General features: G+C 44.9%; 1 protein-coding gene across 1 annotated transcript; it reads right to left on the reverse strand.

Moving 5' to 3' along the window:
- Positions 1 to 1,494: 1,494 nt before the first annotated feature.
- Positions 1,495 to 20,622, reverse strand: LOC129853380 (poly(rC)-binding protein 3-like). The gene is made up of 13 exons (XM_055919358.1): positions 20,455 to 20,622; positions 13,546 to 13,611; positions 12,372 to 12,488; positions 12,172 to 12,228; positions 11,921 to 12,037; positions 11,580 to 11,711; positions 10,851 to 10,979; positions 10,361 to 10,456; positions 5,268 to 5,309; positions 4,706 to 4,781; positions 3,986 to 4,038; positions 3,486 to 3,655; positions 1,495 to 2,776 (listed from the first exon to the last, which is right to left on the reverse strand). Exons 3-13 carry the CDS (start codon positions 12,447 to 12,449, stop codon positions 2,416 to 2,418), a joined length of 1,311 nt encoding a protein of 436 aa, XP_055775333.1. The 5' UTR covers positions 12,450 to 12,488; positions 13,546 to 13,611; positions 20,455 to 20,622; the 3' UTR covers positions 1,495 to 2,415.
- Positions 20,623 to 21,105: the final 483 nt, after the last annotated feature.

Below are 21,105 nucleotides of genomic sequence, written 5' to 3' on the forward strand. Positions count from 1 at the left end.
ACATAGACTTTGGTATACAATAAATTATTGAAAAAGAATCTAGCAAAGTGGAAAGGTTTTTGTGGACTCAATTACCATACCATATCTGAATTCTGGCTCACTCTTCATGTGAATGAGAAAGATATACTGTACAGAGGGTATTATAGGTATTCCCCTCCCTTGGATTTCTTCACATTTTATTGTGTTACAAAGTGAGATTAAAATACATTTAATTATACTTTTTTTTGTCAATGATCTCTGTAATATCAAAGTGGGGGAAAAAAATCCAGCCTAAAACCCCAAACAGCAAGCAATGCAGATGTAGAAGCATGGTGGCTAGGAAAAACTCCCTAGAAAGGCAGGAACCTAGAAATAAAAGAGGAACCAGGCTATGAGGGGTTACCAGTCCTCTTCTGGATGTGCTGGGTGGAGATTGTAAGTGTACATGGCCATTAAGGCCCATAACATGATGCAGCCACCACCATGCTTGAAAATAAGGAGGCAGTTACTCAGTGATGTGTTGTGTTGGATTTGCCCCAAGCATAAGGCTTTGCATTTAGGCCAAAAAGTGTATTGCTTTGCTGTGTTTCCTTGCAGTATAACTTTAGTGCCTTGTTGCGTACATGATGCATGTTTTGGAATATATTTTATTCTGAATATTTCTATTCTTCTTTTCACTCATTCAGGTCATTATCGTAGCATAACTACAATGTTGTTGATCCATCCTCAGTTCTCCCATCACAGCCATTGGTACTGTAGCTGTTTTAAAATCACCGTTGGCCTCATTGCGACATCCCTCAGCAGTTTCCTTCCTGTCCTGCATCTCAGTTCAGAAGGACAACTGTATCTTTGTTGTGTCTGGGTGGTTTAATACATCATCCACAGCATAATTATTAATTTGACCTTTCTTAAAGAGATATTCAATGTCTGATTTGTTATTGTTACCCATCTACCAATCACTTCCCTTCTTTAAGAGGCTTTCGAAAAGCTCTCTGGTCTTTGTAGTTGAATCTGTGCTTGAAATTCAATACTTGACTGAGGGACCTTGCAGATGTTGTATGTATCGGGGACAGAGGAAGGGTTAGTCATTCAAGTCAACCGCTATTATTTCACACAGAGTGAGTCCATATGTAACTTACTATGTGATTTGTTAAGCCACATTTTCACTACTAAACTAATTTAGGCTTGCCTAAACAAAAGGGTGAATACTTGTGCAACTAATACATTTTAGTTATTACATTTTTATTAACTTGTAAACATTTGTATAATTGTCTTTTCACCTTGACATTATGGAGTATTTTGTTGTTTAGATCAATTACAAAAAAGTCACAATAAAATCCATTTCAATCCCACTTTGTAACACAACAAAATGTGAAAAAAATCCAAAGGGGGTGAATACTTATGATACCCACTGTATCAAAACAAGAATTATTCAAATTGAGGGTAACCTAGCCTCAAGTGTGTGAATTGTTAAATTTTGCTGCACAATAAAAAATAAAAAAATACCCATTTGTATTCACAAAAGGCTCAATTTATTTAAAATACATGATGTACATTGTGATAAATATAACAAATTGGAAGAGCTCATCAACAAACCTAAGGGTAGACCCTAATTAAAAACACAAGCATAGACATAACGTTGTTACAATATTGTGCTGCGACAATCACAGATACTGAGAGCAGAGTAGAATATCAAGTGGACTGTAGAGTTCTGTTCCTTTGGACTTCAGTTCTGAGAAAACCAAGTCGCAAAAACAGCACTACAGGAGTTAGTTAGGACCGTCCCACTCTACAGGATTATTGTGTATTGTCAAAGCCACAAGAATCCAATATGACTTCATGGTAATCCTTTCAGCACTGCGTGTGCAACAACAACACTTACAGAACACCCAAGCCTGTTACCACTGACGAGAGCCTATTGGAGGAGATGAGGGAATATGACAGCAGAATAGAGTGGAACAACCCTTGTTACAGTAAACATCACAGTAATAACTACTTTATAAAACAAGTAACCCTACCAATGGTAAACAGCTGCTACAGCGTCAATTTCTGTTTGAAACTGGACTTTTCCTAAGAACATCACTGGTCAACTACTTACATTGATACCAAACAAAGTACAGTACATTCTATCTGAGAAAAGTGTTATATTGGAAGTATCAGCTGTTTCTGTGCATCACATACTGTAAGCCTGATAAATGGCTGTGTATTCTTATGTGTGTTCAGATACACTAGGAGGTATTTAGCTTCACTTACAAATTGCAAACAATTATACTGATACACCGAAGTAGCAGAATGTCAGGTTTCATTATCAGTAGAGATATCCTTAACCATACAGTCAATATAACTTAATCAAGCTTTGCAACAGGGAACAAGTGTGATGCAGTACTGACCCCAAACGCATTTTTGGATGGGGGAATCAATTCTTATCCTATTATGTCAATATGGGGCAAATTTCTGGCGGTCAGATTTTTTCATGCCAGCAGTAGGGACTTTAGTGCTGTAAGGGGATAGACCTTGTGAAAGGCCAGAGGCAGCTGCTGGGTGCATAGCCAGCATAGGGAGCGTTTTCATGCCAAATAGACTGGAAACGGGGACAGCATAGTGCTGGGTGGGGATAGACTGTAAGGTGGAGGGGGAGTGCATGTTAATGGTGCCAGGGACTTGGGTAGTGGCAGCCATGACAGCCATAGAGGTTGGTGTGGAGACAGTGGGAACAGACTGAGAGAAGCTCATATTGTTGAGGTCAACAGGTGATGCAGAGGAAGCAGCATGCATGGTGTATTTAGCCATCTCTAAGCTGTAAACAGATACAGGGAAGGTAGTCATTTTTTGGAGAGGATCGGGTGGGGAGAAAATGGTAGGATTCAGCAAAGGTGTTAAAGAGAGGCATATCCAAAGAAAAGAGGAAAGAGAATGGGCAAAGCATTAGATGAGAGTGAGAAATAGGGAAAAAATAAGTAAATTAAGAATGTTACGTGATAAAATCAGAATTAATAAGACAAAAGGGTTTTCATGCTTTTGTGAGTATGGATGAGTTGATTGTATGTAGACCCCAAGGCACTAAGATTAGATGTAATGCTTTTCCATAAAACAAAACAATGTCATCCTTCCATCATGTCAACATTGTTTGTTTGACTATCTTGTCTGATGTTAGACTATCTTGTCTGTTATTTGTTTATCTTGTCTGTTAGACAATCTTATCTGTTGTTTGACTATCTCGTCTGTTGTTAGACTATATTGTCTGTTGTTTGATTATCTTGTCTGTTAGACTATCTTGTCTGTTGTTTGACTATCTTGTCTGTTGTTTGACTATCTTGTCTGTTGTTTGACTATCTTGTCTGTTGTTTGACTATCTTGTCTGTTGTTTGACTATCTTGTCTGTTGTTTGACTATCTTGTCTGTTTTTCTCCTCCATTGTCAGCTGTATCTTGTCAGTTGTCTGTCCTGTAGTGCGCTATTGGTCACAACTCCCAACTGACCTGTTAGAGGTAGTGAAGCAGTTTTACCTGGCATTGATGAGGTAGTGTGCCACATTGATGCTGGTCGGAGAGCCTATGATCGTGACTTGGCGCATGGGCGATCCGTCCGTGGCACTGGCTATCTTAATGTGAGCTCCTGACACCTGGCGAATCTCATTGACCTTGCTGCCGTGTCGGCCAATTATGGAGCCAATAAGCTGAGGGAAAGATTGGGAAGTGAAAATGAAAAGATGTGTCATGCATGTTGCTCATGCATTATCAGTCCAATTAAAACATCTGCATCCTCCATAATGTTATCTCCCCAATTGGAACATCTGACATTTTTATTTCTCTCAGTTTGGAAACATGTCTACCTAAAGATAAGAATAGAACATAATGTAGAGAGATAGCATTCAGTTGGCTTACATTTCGGGGAAACAACCATTTCAGCTGTCATTCTGATTTTAGAGCAGCGAAACCGGTGCCTAAAAGAATGTGATCTATATGATGTACATTGTATGATGCTGATGAGACTGAGCAAAACTTACTTCATTGGGTATTGCCAGCTCCTGAGAACTTTTGGGGACAGAGGCATCCATTCCTGCAGAGTAGGACATAGCATGGTAACGACAGTGCTACATCTTTTCCACATGCACTGAATATAATGGCATTGTATGCTATGTATGATGTCTGAGACATCACATTCATTAACTATTTGGCAACTGTAAACAATTCAGGTCACATTGCATGCACATCTAACATGAAACTATAACACGATACCACAAAAGAGCAAAGTTCCTTAATACATTATTAATAGACCTTAGCATTACAATCTGGGAATTTTTCATTTGAAATGCATACTTTTTCTGTTGCAATACCCTGTCAGGCAATTGTGATAATTCAATAATTCTCCCTGTTTGAATGTTGTGTTATTTCAATTTGCTGCTTGTTTGTTGTGGGGTAGAATACATGGGGTGGTATAGGTCAGGATTGGTATGGAGGATGTAAGAAATAGAGGAGAATCATTGCCAAGGTCAAGGAGAGGGGTCTGTAAGATGTAGACTACCACTTCATATAGAAATGGCTCTATCTTTTCAGACGTACAGTAGAACATAACCGTGTGACATAATGGAAAGAAGATGTGCTCCTTCCAGAAGCAGAAGAGGGTTTTTGATTGGTGTGATGAGCACAGGAGGACAGAAAGTGGAAGAAAGAGGACAAAGAGAGAGGGATAAGATGGACTTCCCCAGGGAGCCTTGGGTACGTACCAGGGAAGGTAGGGTTGCTCTGCCCAAGGGAAGGGAGGGGGATATGCTGCATAGCCAACTGGTGAAGCTTGGTCAACTGCAGGGTAGGAAGGAAGTTAGAACTAACCAATCAAACTGGATTATTTCAGAGGAGATGACAGCTATAGCTACAATACAGAACCAATCTGAAGTTCAAACACAGAGTTCAAAAGTGTGTGTTCATTTGGTGAAGAATTTGACGTTTGTCATCAGAATCATGCTGGCTTGTCATGGAAGTGATTTGATTTGTCATTATTACATGTGGTATTTCTATGAGCAAGAAGGGCTAAGTCATCATTAGTTTTGCTTTGTGGTCCCCGTCTTTGCTGACACTCTTTTGAAACAAAGCACGCTGCTATGTTAGTGTTAGTAAAGACTACAGTACAGGAAAGTGTTTCATCCTTGCTAGTGGGTGCACTGAGGACATAGTCTTGGCTTGGAAGGCGGCGGTGGTGGTGGCGGCGGCGGTGGTGGTGGTGGTGGTGGTGGTGGGCAAGAGTGGGTCATTGTGGTGGGTGTTACTGGATCAGACAAATACACTTACATCTTGATGTGGAAAAGCATACTGTCCTTGAATTGTGAAGGCCTGAAAAAAATGGGATACAATATTGATTGGGTTACTATAACTGTTTGAAAATGTTTACTCTTGTCCTTTTTTGATTCTTTTCAAAATAGTTGCAACACGAGAGAATTGAATGTAGCTTCTATGCTGCTTTATTCACATCCCCAAAATCTGTAAAACCTTTAAAAAAATGTCCCACGCTTTTATCTACTACCGCCATGGTTCGATCCACGTAATTTAATCTAAAGGTAATTCATTCGGGTTTTTTTCAACTGTGAAAGGTCACAATGGATTTTGCTACATGTAAGATGGGAGCACATAATGCACAATGTTACATGACAAAGTTAGAGGTTTAAGCGTCATATTTGTCTAGCATTGATGCACATCGGTACGTTGCCGTTATTTGTAAAGGGAAGATGGGCTTACTAACAGCTGTGTACTTCTATGACAGATCTGACCAGAGGCAATAGATGTTTCAGTCAACTGGCTGTAGCAGCAATTTCTCCTCATCTGGCCACTCACAATCTACAAATAGTGGTGAGATGTCTTTATATGCAGATTCTTCCCTCTAGTGGTGAAAGATGCTCTGGTTAATGTTTGGCTTGTGCATTGTGTTTCACTTCAGAATTACATTTCAAACTTGATTACTCTGAATTGAAAAAGGTCAGGAAAATGCAGAATCTGCATTTTAATTGGAAAAACAGGAAATGCAATGAATTTCCATGAAATTCCAAGAATGAGGGCCTCCCAAGTGGCGCAGTGGTCTAAGGCACTGCGTCGCAGTGCTAGCTGTTCCACTAGAGGTTCTGGGTTCGAGTCCAGGCTCTGTCGCAGCCGGCCGCGACCTTGAGACCCAGGGGGCGGCGCACAATTGGCCCAGCGTCGTTAGGGGAGGGTTTGGCCGACTGGGATGTCCTTGTCCCATTGAGCACTAGCGACTCCTGTGGCGGGCCTGGCGCAGTGCATGCTGACATGGTCGCCAGGTGTACGGTGTTTCCTCTGACACATTGGTGCGGCTGGCTTCCGGGTTAATTGGGCATTGTGCCAAGAAGCAGTGCTTGGGTTGTGTTTCGGAGGATGCACGGCTCTCGGCCTTCGTCTGTACGGGAGTTGCAGCGATGAGACAAGACTGTAACTACCAATTGGATACCATGAAAAAGGGGGTAAAAAAAAAAATGGTAAAGAAATTGTATTTCCTAGAATGAGTGGAATGATTGTTTACATTTTTACCAACATATTTTATTTATTAACATATTTAATTACAAGCAGGTATGTTAATGAATGTACAATAATGAATGTACAATAACAACATCCAGCCTTCCACAGAGTTAGATGACCAAATGTGAATTCATTTATCGTCATATAACAGGTTCATTTTCAAGGAATTCATGGACACGTACATTAACATTTCTAATGACCTATCCTCAAAACTATGCAGAATGCTTTGAAGAGAGGTGGCTTTTTTAGCAAGGTGATCGACAATGTCCTGAAAATAACGTCATCACCCTTAGAAAGATATTTGATCACATACATTTACATTTTACATTTTCGTCATTTAGCAGACCCTGTTAGTCAGAGCAATGTAAAGGCTGTCAATGTTGTTCTCCCCCTTTAACGAGGAGGAGCATGGATAGGACCAAGATGCGGATTGAGGGAAATAAGCCCTCTTTTAATGAACACACAGCAAACAAGACACTACAAACTACAAAACAACAAACGTGACTAACCTTCAACTGTCCTGTGAGGACACAGGAACAAACACCCACAAAACACCAGTGAAACCCTGGCTGCCTTTGTATGACTCTCAATTAGAGACAAACAATACACACCTGTCTCTAATTGAGAATCATACCAGGCCGAACACAAAACCCCACATAGAAATACAAAACATAGACAAACCCACCCAACTCACGCCCTGACCAACTAAAATGAATACAAAACAAAGGAAAACAGGTCAGGAACGTGACAGAACCCCCCCCTTAAGGTGCGAACTCCGGGCGCACCAGCACAAAGTCTAGGGGAGGGTCTGGGTGGGCGTCTGTCCACGGTGGCGGCTCTGGCGGTGGACGAGGTCCCCACCCCACCATAATCAATCCCCGCTTCTTTATCCCCCTCCCAATGACCACCCTCCCACTAACCCCAACTAAATGAAGGGGCAGCACCGGGATAAGGGGCAGCACCGGGATAAGGGGCAGCACCGGGACAAGGGGCAGCACCGGGACAAGGGGCAGCACCGGGACAAGGGGCAGCACCGGGACAAGGGGCAGCACCGGGACAAGGGGCAGCACCGGGACAAGGGGCAGCACCGGGACAAGGGGCAGCACCGGGACAAGGGGCAGCACCGGGACAAGGGGCAGCACCGGGACAAGGGGCAGCACCGGGACAAGGGGCAGCACCGGGACAAGGGGCAGCACCGGGACAAGGGGCAGCACCAGGATAAGGGGCAGCACCGGGACAAGGGGCAGCACCGGAATAAGGGGCAGCACCGGGATAAGGACCAGCACCGGGATAAGGGGCGGCCGGTCCTGGCTGAGGGACTCCGGCAGGTCCTGGCTGAGGGACTCCGGCAGGTCCGGGCTGAGTGGCAGCTCCGGACTGTAGGGCAGCTCCGGACTGTAGGGCAGCTCCGGACTGTCGGACGTCTCTGGCAGCTCCTGACTGGCGGGCGTCTCTGGCAGCTCCTGACTGGCGGGCGTCTCTGGCAGCTCCTGACTGGCGGGCGTCTCTGGCAGCTCCTGACTGGCGGGCGTCTCTGGCAGCTCCTGACTGGCGGGCGTCTCTGGCAGCTCCTGACTGGCGGGCGTCTCTGGCAGCTCCTGACTGGCGGGCGTCTCTGGCGGCTCCTGACTGACGGACGGCTCTAGCGGCTCCTGACTGACGGACGGCTCTACTGGCTCGGGACAGACGGGCGGCTCTAATGGCTCGTGGCAGACGGATGACTCAGATGGCGCTGGGCAGACAGATGGCTCAGACGGCGCTGGGCAGACAGATGGCTCAGACGGCGCTGGGCAGACAGATGGCTCAGACGGCGCTGGGCAGACAGATGGCTCAGACGGCGCTGGGCAGACAGATGGCTCAGACGGCGCTGGGCAGACAGATGGCTCAGACGGCGCTGGGCAGACAGATGGCTCAGACGGAGCTAGGCAGACGGGCCGTTCAGGCACCGCTGGGCAGACGGCAGACTCTGGCCGGCTGAGACGCACTATAGGCCTGGTGCGTGGTACCGGAATTGGAGGTACCGGGCTGAGGGCACGCACCTCAGGGCGAGTGCGGGGAACAGGAACAGGGCACACTGGACTCTCGTGGCGCACTCTAGGCCTGGTGCGTGGTACCGGAACTGGAGGTACCGGGCTGAGGGCACGCACCTCAGGGCGAGTGCGGGGAGAAGGAACAGTGCGTCCAGGGCTCTGGAGACGCACAGGAGGCTTGGTGCGTGGTGCCGGAACTGGAGGCACCGGGCTGGAGACACGCACCATAGGGAGAGTACGTGGAAGAGGAACAGGGCTCTGGAGATGCACTGGAAGCCTGGTGCGTGGTGTAGGCACTGGTGGTACTGAGCTGGGGTGGGAAGGTGGCGCCGGATATACCGGACCGTGAAGGAGGACACGTGCTCTTGAGCACCGAGCCTCCCCAACCTTACCAGGTTGAATGGACCCCGTAGCCCTGCCAGTGCGGCGAGGTGGAATAGCCCGCACTGGGCTATGCAGGCGAACCGGGGACACCACCTGTAAGGCTGGTGCCATGTACACCGGCCCGAGGAGACGTACTGGAGACCAGATACGTTGGGCCGGCTTCATGGCACTCGGCTCGATGCCCAACCTAGCCCTCCCAGTGCGGCAAGGTGGAATAGCCCGCACTGGGCTAAGCACGCGTACTGGGGACACCGTGCGCTTTACCGCATAACACGGTGTCTGACCAGTACGACGCCCTCTTACTCCACGGCAAGCCCGGGGAGTTGGCTCAGGTATCCAACCCGGCTTCGCCACACTCCCCTTTAGCCCCCCCCCAAGAAATTTTTGGGTGAGCCTCTCAGGCTTCCAGCCGCTCTGCCTTGCTTTTGCCTCATAAAACCTCCTCTCCGCCTTTGCTGCCTCCAGCTCCGCTTTGGGGCGGCGACACTCCTCTGGCTCTGCCCAGGGTCCCTCTCCGTCCAGAATCTCCTCCCAAGTCCATTCCTCTTTTCCCCATTGCTGTAGTTCCTTCTCTCTCTCCTCAATCCGCTTGGTCCTGTTGTGGTGGGTGTTTCTGTAAAGGCTGTCAATGTTGTTCTCCCCCTTTAACGAGGAGGAGCATGGATAGGACCAAGATGCGGATTGAGGGAAATAAGCCCTCTTTTAATGAACACACAGCAAACAAGACACTACAAACTACAAAACAACAAACGTGACTAACCTTCAACTGTCCTGTGAGGACACAGGAACAAACACCCACAAAACACCAGTGAAACCCTGGCTGCCTTTGTATGACTCTCAATTAGAGACAAACAATACACACCTGTCTCTAATTGAGAATCATACCAGGCCGAACACAAAACCCCACATAGAAATACAAAACATAGACAAACCCACCCAACTCACGCCCTGACCAACTAAAATGAATACAAAACAAAGGAAAACAGGTCAGGAACGTGACAAGCAACTTACAAGTTAGTGCAATCATCTTTAAGATAGCTAGGTGGGACAACCACATATATCAGTCATAGTAAGTACATTTTTCCTCAACAAAGTAGCTATCAGCAAAGTAAAGTGCGAGTGTTAGTTCACGAAAGGCAAAATTATTTTTATTTTATTCTGTATTTAATTATTTGGGGGGAGGTGGTGAGGAGGGGTGCAGTGGGATTATTTAAGATACTCTTTGAAAAGGTAGGGTTTCAGATGTTTTTGGAAGTTGGGCAGGTCCTAGCTTTAGGGGGGAAGCTGGTTGCACCATTGGGGTGCAAGGACAGAGAAGGACACTTGCCATCACTCACCAATCATCAATGCCAAAGGGCTGATGTGTGTGTGTGTGATTTTTTTGTATACCTTACTGTAATTGTATTAAAGTGTCACTTTTGTATATGCAAAAATGGTACTCACTTGTGAGGCATGTTGTTGTTGTTGTTGAAATACTGGATGGCCAGCTCCAGGCATGGTCTTGGGGCGATATGGGATTGTTGCTCCTTTGGGCGGTGACTGAAGACACAAACAAACAACAAACAGCAATGGCTGATTGGACAAACACATCACTATCAACAACAGGTTTGATTTTTTTATTTAACCTTTATTTAACGAGTTAGTTAAGAACAAATTCTTATTTACAATGACGGCCTACCCGGGCCAAACCCTCCCCTAACCCGGACGACGCTGAGCCAACTGTGCGCCACCCTATGGGGCAAGTAGTGAGATTGCATTGTTTCTTAGATTACTTTTGATATCAATTGGTCTGATATGTCTGTAGCCTCCATTATTATGATGTGAACCTGAGTTAAATACCATAATTATGGAGCCTATAGCCATTTCAGGTCTGACCAAACAGCTAATTGGATGCTATAATAATACTGTATGTTAATTGTATTGGCATGATTACCTCCAGCATGACAGAGCAGATGTGTCTGACACACTGCGTGATGGCCTGAGGGGTGCCTGAGATAGTGACAGCTCTCTCAGTGGATTCCGGCAGCATGTCCCCTGCCACCTGTACCTGAGCACCTGTGGTCTGAACATAACATTCAATAGGAGTCAATTACAGAGATAGGGAATTACGTGTCAAAAGATTCCATAGGCCATTAGATCACATATTATTAATATATTACAAATATATTGTATAATTGTACAGTGTCTGATATTTATATTTGACACGCACAACGTTCCTGTCGTACAAATTAGTCTCTTGTGACAGACCGCTGTACAGCGCACACAAGATGTGGTTCTGTGTCCCGAGATTATGTCAACATAAATATTTGACATCCAATTATTCGGAGAGTGCATTCCTTCTCATTGTTCATTGACTGTGTTGACAATGAAGATTCAGCACCCCGTTCCCTTGATGAATAGACATTGTTTGGTACTCCACACTTATCAGTCTCCCTGAATAGTGTTGTGTGGTGCTGTTGCGTCATTGCAATTAATTTACCTGAGGCTGTTTCATTGGGTGATTGAAAGGTTAGGATGGGATCCCCAGATATGTGCTGTATAAACAACTCCTAAAGTCATGAGTTGGCTATACAGCTCAAACAGATCTGGGAGCAGTCTAAATCAAATGAGCTCCCGCTGGACAAATGCAAACGAGAGATGCTCGAGGCCTGGCTTCTTTTACCTCTCGGATCTCCTTGATCTTGGAGCCTCCTTTGCCTATCAAGGAGCCACATTGACTGCCTGGGAACACAAGGCGGAGTGTCACTGGAGGATGGCTTGTTACAGTGCTGTTTGTCATTGCAGCGGTAATGTCCTGAAATAGAGGTTTAGACAACAGTTTTAAGGTTATCAAAGAATAGGGGTCTAATCTCAGACATTATATCATGAGCTTTTGTGCTGTATCATTCATTGAAGTCAATGGAGGTTTTGAGTAAAATGTTGCCCAAGGTGAGGAAATGAGTTACTTTAGTACTTACAAGATGTTAACACACCAGAGTACATGGTACCAGAGTATTTTGTTACCTCCTCAAACTTCTCAGCGATCATAGAGAAAGCTCTGAAGATGCCCTCTGTTGGTCCTGTGATGGTAACGATCCTCTCTGGAGAAGATCCCTCTGAAATGTTGATGCGAGCGCCACTCTGGAAACACTCATAGAGTTTTAGGTGAGTCATGTAAAAATACACTTTATTCCAATTCTATTGCCATTTTATTTCCTTTCTATTGAAAAAAAAAGCATGTTTTTTTTTATAACAGTTGTAAGGATAAGACTTACCTCCTCTCTCATCTTTTTGACGGTTTCCCCTTTCTTTCCAATTATGCTGCCCACTTCCTGTTAATGAGACACCCAAAAACGTAGCATACACTTTTCTAAGCCTTAATTAAATCAATAACAATCATAAAAAGAATGTGATCTGACAATCAGAATCATGTAAAAGAAGAGGGATATGTTGTGATGATGAGACGTGCGTTTACCTTCCCGTGCATGAGAAGCCGAAACGTGAGGGTAACATTCAGCCCCCCCCCTGGGGCCCCGTCTTCCTTGTCAGACATATTCACACGTATCAACGGTCTAGACACTCATGCAACACTCTGTAGACACAAACAGGGACCCAATTCACATGAAACTGGCATAGTCAATAGATTTTGTTCAGTCGGTCAGAACATGAGATAAGAATACAAAAGCCCTGCAATGTATCCCTTGAAATGTATCCAATATAACAGGCTGTCAATAAAACTCTACTGGAAGGCTTTCCCAGAATTAATCAGACAATTAATTTGTCCTTTTACAATGAAAGAGTTTTCCCTATAATGCCGTTTTCTTTGATTTTCACGTCAAGTTTTTCACCACATATCAACTCAAAAGTGAAATCCAAGCCTCCAGAGTGAATTGTGCCCACATACCGGTAAGCACGCATGGTAACATATTTCTTTATCATTAGCCCGATGATGCAAGGCTGATCATTATCCTGTTTTAGCAGTTGATAGTTGCTACTGAGTAAAATTTGCTTTGCCCCTGGTGTGATGCTCACATGGGACTCCCTCATTAGTTCCAGCTACACAGAACATGTGTGACTCTTCTTTGATTGTACAAAAAGGAACTGCTTGAGTCCAACAGGGCAGGAGATCAAGTGATGTCTGTGTGACCGTCTCTAATATGACCCTGCCAATATCACACTGTGGGAGAACAATGTCCCACTGTTTGCATGTAACATTCATCCTATACCCAAAACCACAGAGGAATGTCTCTGAATATTACACAGACAGAAGTAGGACACTCAACATGGACATACATGCTACTTGGTGAGGGTGAATGCAGCTGTCTAAGGCGCTGCATCTCAGTACTAGAGGCGTCACGACAGACACCCTGGTTCGAATCCAGGCTGTATTACAACGGGCCGTGATTGGGATTCCCATAGGGCTGCGCACAATTGGCCCAGCATCGTCCTGGTTTAGCCGGTGTAGGCAGTCAATGTAAATAAGAATTTGTTCTTAACTGAACAGAATCATTTTTTCCACAAACCAAAATGACATGAAATATTTCCCAAGGCTACAACAAAGCTCTAAACATAACTGCATTTGTCACTTATGTATCTTACAAAGTGTGGCATGACTCATGCATGACCTTTGACCCCACTCAGATACTTACATAGTTTAATAGGATCTCTATGCATACACCAATGGATGAAGACAACGCTTTGCCGCCATGCCACACCTAAAAAAGGCATGGAAGCAACAAGGATTACACACAAGGATGATCATGAGTAAAATAATGTTTGAGTTTGACAATAACATCCCACCGGGCACAGAGGTCAGTTTAACATCTAGTTTGGATTTACATTTGGTTGAGTTGTCAACTAATGCGAATACAACGTGAAATCAACCAAAAAATGTAATTGTCATTGGAATTAGGTTAAAAGTTGGGTGAAAAATTATGAAATTCCCTTACGTTGATGACTTTTTGCAAATCAATCAGTTTTCCACATTGATTTAACGACATCACATTCATTTTTGGAGTTGAAACTACGTGGAAACCACGTTGATTCAACCCATTTTTGCCCAGTGGGATATCATCACATATATTTGTTTCATTATAATTGCTTCAATATTCATAATAATTATCCAATAAAATGTGGGTTTTCTTAAGGGTCATCAACTTCCTGCTTGTGAACAAGGCAAATTGGAGAGCTAGGTCAAGGCTGGGTCAATTCCCAGCAAGCAATGCAGAAATCGACACACATTCCCTTGTTGCAAATACCAGACAAGGGCCATATCAAAAAATATATACTATCGTTGCAAATAACAATATTAGGAATCCAAAGATTTGTTGAGCAGCCAGCAGGGTACAGTGCCTTCGGAAAGTATTCAGACTCCTTGACTTCCACATTTTGTTAGGTTACAGCCTTATTCTATTCACTTGTACTTTTCCCTCATCAATCTACACATAATACCCAATAATAATTAAGCAAAAACTGGTTTATAGAAATGTTTGCTCATTTATTAAAAATGAAAAAATGAAATATAACATTTACATATGTATTCAGACCCTTTACTCAGTACTTTGTTGAAGCACCTATGGCAGCGATTAAAGCCTTGAGTCTTCTTGGGTATGACGCTACAAGCTTGGCACACCTGTATTTGGGTGTTTCTCCCATTCTTCTCTTGTGATCCTCTCAAGCTCTGTCAGGTTGGATGGGGAATGTTGCTGCACAGCTATTCTTGGGTCTCTCCAGAGATGTTTTATCGGGTTCAAGTCCGGGCTCTGGCTGGGCCACTCAAGGACATTCAGAAACTTGTCCCGAAGCCACTCCTGCGTTGTCTTGACTGTGTGCTTAGGGTCGTTGTCCTATTGGAAGGTGAACCTTCGCCCCAGTCTGAGGTCCTGAGCACTCTGGAGCAGGTTTTCATCAAGGATCTTCCTGTACTTTGCTCCGTTCATCTTTGCCTCGATCCTGACTAGTCTCCCAGTCCCTGCCACTGAAAAACGAAAAACATCCCCACAGCATGATGCTGCCAACCATCATCCTTCACCGTAGGGAGGGTGCCAGGTTTCCGCCAAATAGATCATTCTTGGTTTCATCAGATCAGAGAATCTTGTTTCTCATGATCTGAGAGTGTTTAGTTGCCTTTTGGCAAACTCCAAGCGGGCGGTCATGTGCTTTTTACTGAAGAGTGGCTTCCGTCTGGCCACTCTACCATAAAGGCCTAATTGGTGGAGTGCTGCAGAGATCGTTGTCCTTCTGGAAGGTTCTCCCATCTCCACAGAGGAACTCTAGAGCTCTGTCAAAGTGACCATCGGGTTCTTGATCACCTCCCTGACCAAGGCCCTTCTCCCCCGATTGCTTAGTTTGGCCGGGCAGCCAGCTCCAGGAAGAGTCTTGGTGGTTCCAAACTTCTTCCATTTAAGAATGATGGAGGCCACTGTAGAATGATGGAGGCCACTGTGTTCTTGGGGACCTTCAATGCTGCAGAAATATTTTGGTACCCTTCCCCAGATCTGTGCCTCGACACAATCCTGTCTCGGAGCTCTACAGACAATTCCTTCGACCTCATGGCTTGGGTTTTGCTCTGACATGAGCTGTCAACTGTGGGACCTTATATAGACAAGTGTGTGCCTTTCCAAATCATGTCCAATCAATTCAATTTACCACAGGTGGACTCCGATCAAGTTGTAGAAGCATCTCAAGTATGATCAATGGAAACAGGATGCACCTGAGTTCAATTTCGAGTCTCATAGCAAAGGGTCTGAATACTTATGTAAATAAGGTATTTCTGTTTTTTATTTTTTATAAATTTGCAAAAATGTCTAAAAACCTGTTTTTGCTTTGTCATTATGCGGTATTGTGTGTAGATTGCTGAGGAAATTGTTTTATTTAATCCCTTTAGAATAAGGCCGTAACGTATCAAATGTGGAAAAAGTCAAGGGGTGTGAATACTTTCCAAATGCACTGTGTATATGGCCTAACAAGAGTGATTCCCTTCTCTGTGTCATTTTAAGGTAGTGTAAATGCATCCAACAAACAGCAACATCCCAGCCTAATCCTATAGGCCAGGATTTGTTTGGTTAATGCTTAAGACCCTTCTGACCCATTTCTTTCACCTCTAGCATGTCAGCACCCACTCAATACTTCAGAACAAAACACTGACACAAAGCAGCAGCCAAACATGATTTACAGATGATCTCATATTTCAATCATTCATGCTTTTCCCAAACAACAACAAACAAACATGTGCAGTGACAACGGGTTTGTTACGATTCCAATGGTGAATGAAGGAGTCAGGCGCAGAGAGCAGGGTAGTTTCGAGCAAGTGGATATAGTTTAATATTCCAAAATAGAATATAAACGAGACGGCTACGCCACACAACAAAAGGGCGCGTCAACATCCAGTCCACAATAAACAAGGACAAAATCCACACGAATACGAACACCACAAACAGAATAACAAGCCCGCACAAAAAAACAGCGGGCCTACTGCCCTTAAATAGCCTACCAACAAAACTAAACTCAAAACAAGTGCACCCAATCAGCCCAAACTAACAGAAACAAAAAGAAGAGAATCGATGGCAGCTAGTAGGCCGGTGACGACGACCGCCGAGCGCCGCCCGAACAGGAAGAGGCACCATCTTCGGCGGGATTCGTGACAGGGTTTTAATAACAATTTCATCTTTGTGAGCAAAATTCAATTACACTTCAGTGTTCACATGTACTCTTGATTAACTCTTATCTTGAGAACAAAATCGATATTGAATTTGATCTTTGATACTCATGAAATAGTCATTTCTGGAAGATATTTATCATAAGAAAAATGACTTTGTTCAGAGACTGTGTTGTGGCCCGCACCCTAATTGTGCGTTATAGGGCCTAAATACTGTTCTGTAACATCGGAGTATTTTAAAACCTTCCTCTCACATCATGCAACGAGATTAGGCCAATCTAAGCTTGGGGATAAAATAAATGTTTTCCTGGTATACAAGGGCATAGAACATTGGCATACATATTTATACTCAAAACCACAATTTTTGACCTAAAGCCTCACTTTTATATTAGTTTCGTCAATAAAAGGCAGTTCTGTACATAAAATAGAATACTGCATGGAATAAAATGGAACAAAACCAGCTCAGACGCTCGTCGGACGTGGCAGGGCTTGAAAACTATTACGGACTACAAAGGGAAACCTAGACACAAGCTGCCCAGTAACGCGAGCCTAGCAGATGAGCTAAATGCCTTTTATGTTCGCTTCGAGGCAAGCAACACTGAAGCATTCACGAGAGCACAGGCGTTCTGGATGACTGTGTGATAATGCTCTCGGTAGCCGATGTGAACAAAACCTTATTTTTTTGTGTGTGTTTTTTGTGGTATCCAATTAGTAGTTACAGTCTTGTCTCATCGCTGCAACTCCCGTACGGATTCGGGAGAGGCGTAGGTCGAGAGCCGTGCGTCCTCCGAAACACAACCCAACCAAACCGCAATGCTTCTTGACACAATGCACATCCAACTCGGAAGCCAGCCGCACCAATGTGTCAGAGGAAACACCGTACACCTGGCGACCATGTCAGCTTGCACTGCGCCCGGCCCACCACAGGAGTCGCTAGTGCGCGATAGGACAAGGATATCCCTGCCGGCCAAACCCTCACCTAACCCGGACGATGCTGGGCTAAGTGTGCGCCGCCCCATGGGTCTCCCGGTCGCGGCTGGCTGCGACAGAGACTGGACTCGAACCCAGAATCTCTAGCAGCACAGCTAGCACTGTGATGCAGTGCCTTAGACCACTGTGCCACTCGGGAGGCCCCCTGAACAAAACCTTTAAACAGGTCAACATTCACAAAGCCACTGGGCCAGACGGATTACCAGCACGTGTACTCAAAGCATGCGTGGACCAACTGTCAAGTGTCTTCACTGACATTTTCAACCTCTCCCTGACCGAGTCTGTAATACAAACATGTTTCAAGCAGACCACCATAGTCCATGTGCCCAAGAACACAAAAGCAACCTGCCTAAATGACCACAGACCCGTAGCACTCACGTCCGTAGCCATGGAGTGCTTTGAAAGGTTGGTAATGGCTCACATCAACACCATTATCACAGAAACCCTAGACCCATTCCAATTTGCATATCGCCCAAACAGATCCACAGATGACGCAATCTCTATTGCACTCCACACTGCCCTTGTCCACCTGGACAAAAGGAACACTTATGTAAGAATGCTATTCATAGCGTTCAACACCATAGTACCCTCAAAGCTTATCACTAAGCTAAGGATCCTGGGACTAAACACCTCCCTCTGTAACTGGATCCTGGATTTCCTGACGGGCCGCCCCCAAGTGGTGAGGGTAGGTAGCAACACATCTGCCACGCTTATCCTCAACACTGGAGCTCCCCAGGGGTGCGTGCTCAGTCCCCTCCTGTACTCCCTGTTCACCCACGACTGTATGGCCAGGCACGACTCCAACACCATCATTAAGTTTGCAGATGACACAACAGTGGTAGGCCTGATCACCAACAACAACGAGACAGCCTATAGGGAGGAAGTCAGAGACCTGGACGGGTGGTGCCAGAATAACATTCTATCCCTAAACGTTACCAAGACTAAGGAGATGATTGTGGACTACAGGAAAAGGAGGACCGAGCACGCCCCAATTCTCATTGACGGGGCTGTAGTGGAGCAGGTTGAGAGCGTCAAGTTCCTTGGTGTCCACATCAACAACAAACTAGAATGGTCCAAACACACCAAGACAGTCGTGAAGAGGGCATGACGAAGCCTATTCCCCCTCAGGAAACTAAAAAGATTCGGCATGTGTCCTGAGATCCTCAAAAGGATCTGAAGCTGCAACATCGAGAGCATCCTGACTGGTTGCATCACTGCCTGGTGTGGCAATTGCTCGGCCTCTGACTGCAAGGCACTACAGAGGGTAGTGCATACGGCCCAGTACATCACTGGGGCTAAGCTGCCTGCCACCCAGGACCTCTACACCAGGCGGTGTCAGAGGAAGGCCCTAAAAATTGTCAAAGACCCCAGCCACCCCAGTCATAGACTGTTCTCTCTACTACCGCATGGCAAGCGGTACCGGAGTGCCAAGTCTAGGAGAAAAAGGCTTCTCAAAAGTTTTTAGCCCAAAGTCATAAGACTCCTGAACAGGTAATCAAATGGCTACCCGGACTATTTTCATTGTGTGCCCCCATCCCATCTTTTACGCTGCTGCTACTCTCTGTTTATCATATATGCATAGTCAGCTTTTACTATACATTCATGTACATACTACCTCAACTGGGCTGACCAACCTGTGCTCCCGCACATTGGCTAACCGGGCTATCTGCATTGTGTCCCACCCACCACCCGCCAACCCCTCTTTTACGCTACTGCTACTCTCTGTTCATCATATATGCATAGTCATTTTAACCATATCTACATGTACATACTACCTCAATCAGCATGACTAACCGGTGGCTGTATGTAGCCTCGCTACTTTTATAGCCTCGCTACTGTATATAGCCTGTCTTTTTACTGTTGTTTTATTTCTTTACCTACCTATTGTTCACCTAATACTTTTTTTGCACTATTGGTTAGAGCCTGTAAGTAAGCATTTCACTGTAAGGTCTACACCTGTTGTATTCGGTGCACGCGACAAATAAACTTTGATTTGATTTGAACTGCTCGGCATCTGACCGTAAGGCGCTACAGAGGGTAGTGCGAATGGCCCAGTACATCACTGGGGCCAAGCTTCCTGCCATCCAGGACCTATATAATAGGCGGTGTCAGAGGAAAGCCCATAAAATTGTCAGAGACTCCAGTCACCCATAGACCCATAGACTGTTTTCTCTGCTACTGCACGGCAAACGGTACCGGAGCGCCAAGTCTAGGACAAAAAGGCTCCTCAACAGCTTCTACCCCCAAGCAAAATAGACTGCTGAACAATTCATAAAAATTGCCCCCTCTTGTACACTGCTGCTACTCACTGTTTGTTTGTTACCTATGCATAGTCACTTCACCCTCACCTACATGTACAGATTACCTCAACTAGCCTGTACCCCTGCACACTGACTCGGTACCGGTGCCACCTGTATATAGCCTCGTTATTGTTATTCTTATTGTGTTACTTTGTATTATAACTTTTTTATTGTAGCCTACTTGGTAAATATTTTCTTCTTCTTGATCTGCACTGTTGGTTTAACCGCTTGTAAAGTAAGCATTTCACGGTAAAGTCTACACTTGTTGTATTCGGCGCATGTGGCAAATAAAGTTTGATTTTGATTTGATTTGAATTTAACAATAAGGGTATAGAAACTCAATGACACGGGTAGCTAAGTATGTGTCAACTCAGGGAAGCCGGATATTGTAAGTCTACTTCACAGAACTCACGATAAGAGGGCAATTTATTTGTAAATCGTTAAAAGAACAGGGGATTAAAGTCTACGGTTGAATAAGACTACTGTAGTTTTCTTCTTTGCAATATTATTACCAAGGGAAACATAACGCATCTGAAAGCCTAAATCCTCTGTTAGCCCCATTGGTTGAGGGGCCTGTAATGTGACAAGAACTATTAGTATTAAACACTAACCTGCTGTTTTAGTATAAATATTAGTTCCTCTTCCTTGTCTCTCCAGAATGAGTAGTCCTCTAGTTTTACAGTCGTCGTTAAATGTTTGACCCCCTTTGTTTTTTAGTTATTGCACAGAGAATCGACAGATGGCCATCTATGCCCCTAGACTGGCTGGAGTGAGGTTGGCTTTGCTATTTGTCCGTCCCCTAGCTTAGCCCTAGATAAGCCCCTACAGAGGGCAAAATAACCTGCATCTCTCTATTTCAGTGGCACATGAGAGGTGTTGCTCTGTGGAGAGATCCACTAGCTGCTGAGGCCTGAGGGCAGGGCAAAGTGGCTCCTCTGCAGGACACTGTCCAGAGAGATCTATGGTTATAGTGTCTGCATGGGTTATGTTTAGAGAGACATCCATAATGTCTTCAATGGGATGCTTTACCCTTATTCTGCCCCTCCCCCACATCAAGCCCTTACAACCCATAATGACGCCATAGCGGATACAATACAGCCCTTCTGCCCATAGAGCTGCATTCAAATTGTGAAGGGAAAGGAATCAGCGAAGCACAAGTGGCATATTTAATTACTGCTCACTGCATGGAAAGGAGACAATAATGGCCTCTGCAAATTCCTCATGTCACTTGCTTCCAGACCACTTTGGCCTCCATATATCAA

Source organism: Salvelinus fontinalis, chromosome 1 (genome assembly GCF_029448725.1).
Source record: "Salvelinus fontinalis isolate EN_2023a chromosome 1, ASM2944872v1, whole genome shotgun sequence".
Lineage (NCBI taxonomy): Eukaryota > Metazoa > Chordata > Actinopteri > Salmoniformes > Salmonidae > Salvelinus > Salvelinus fontinalis.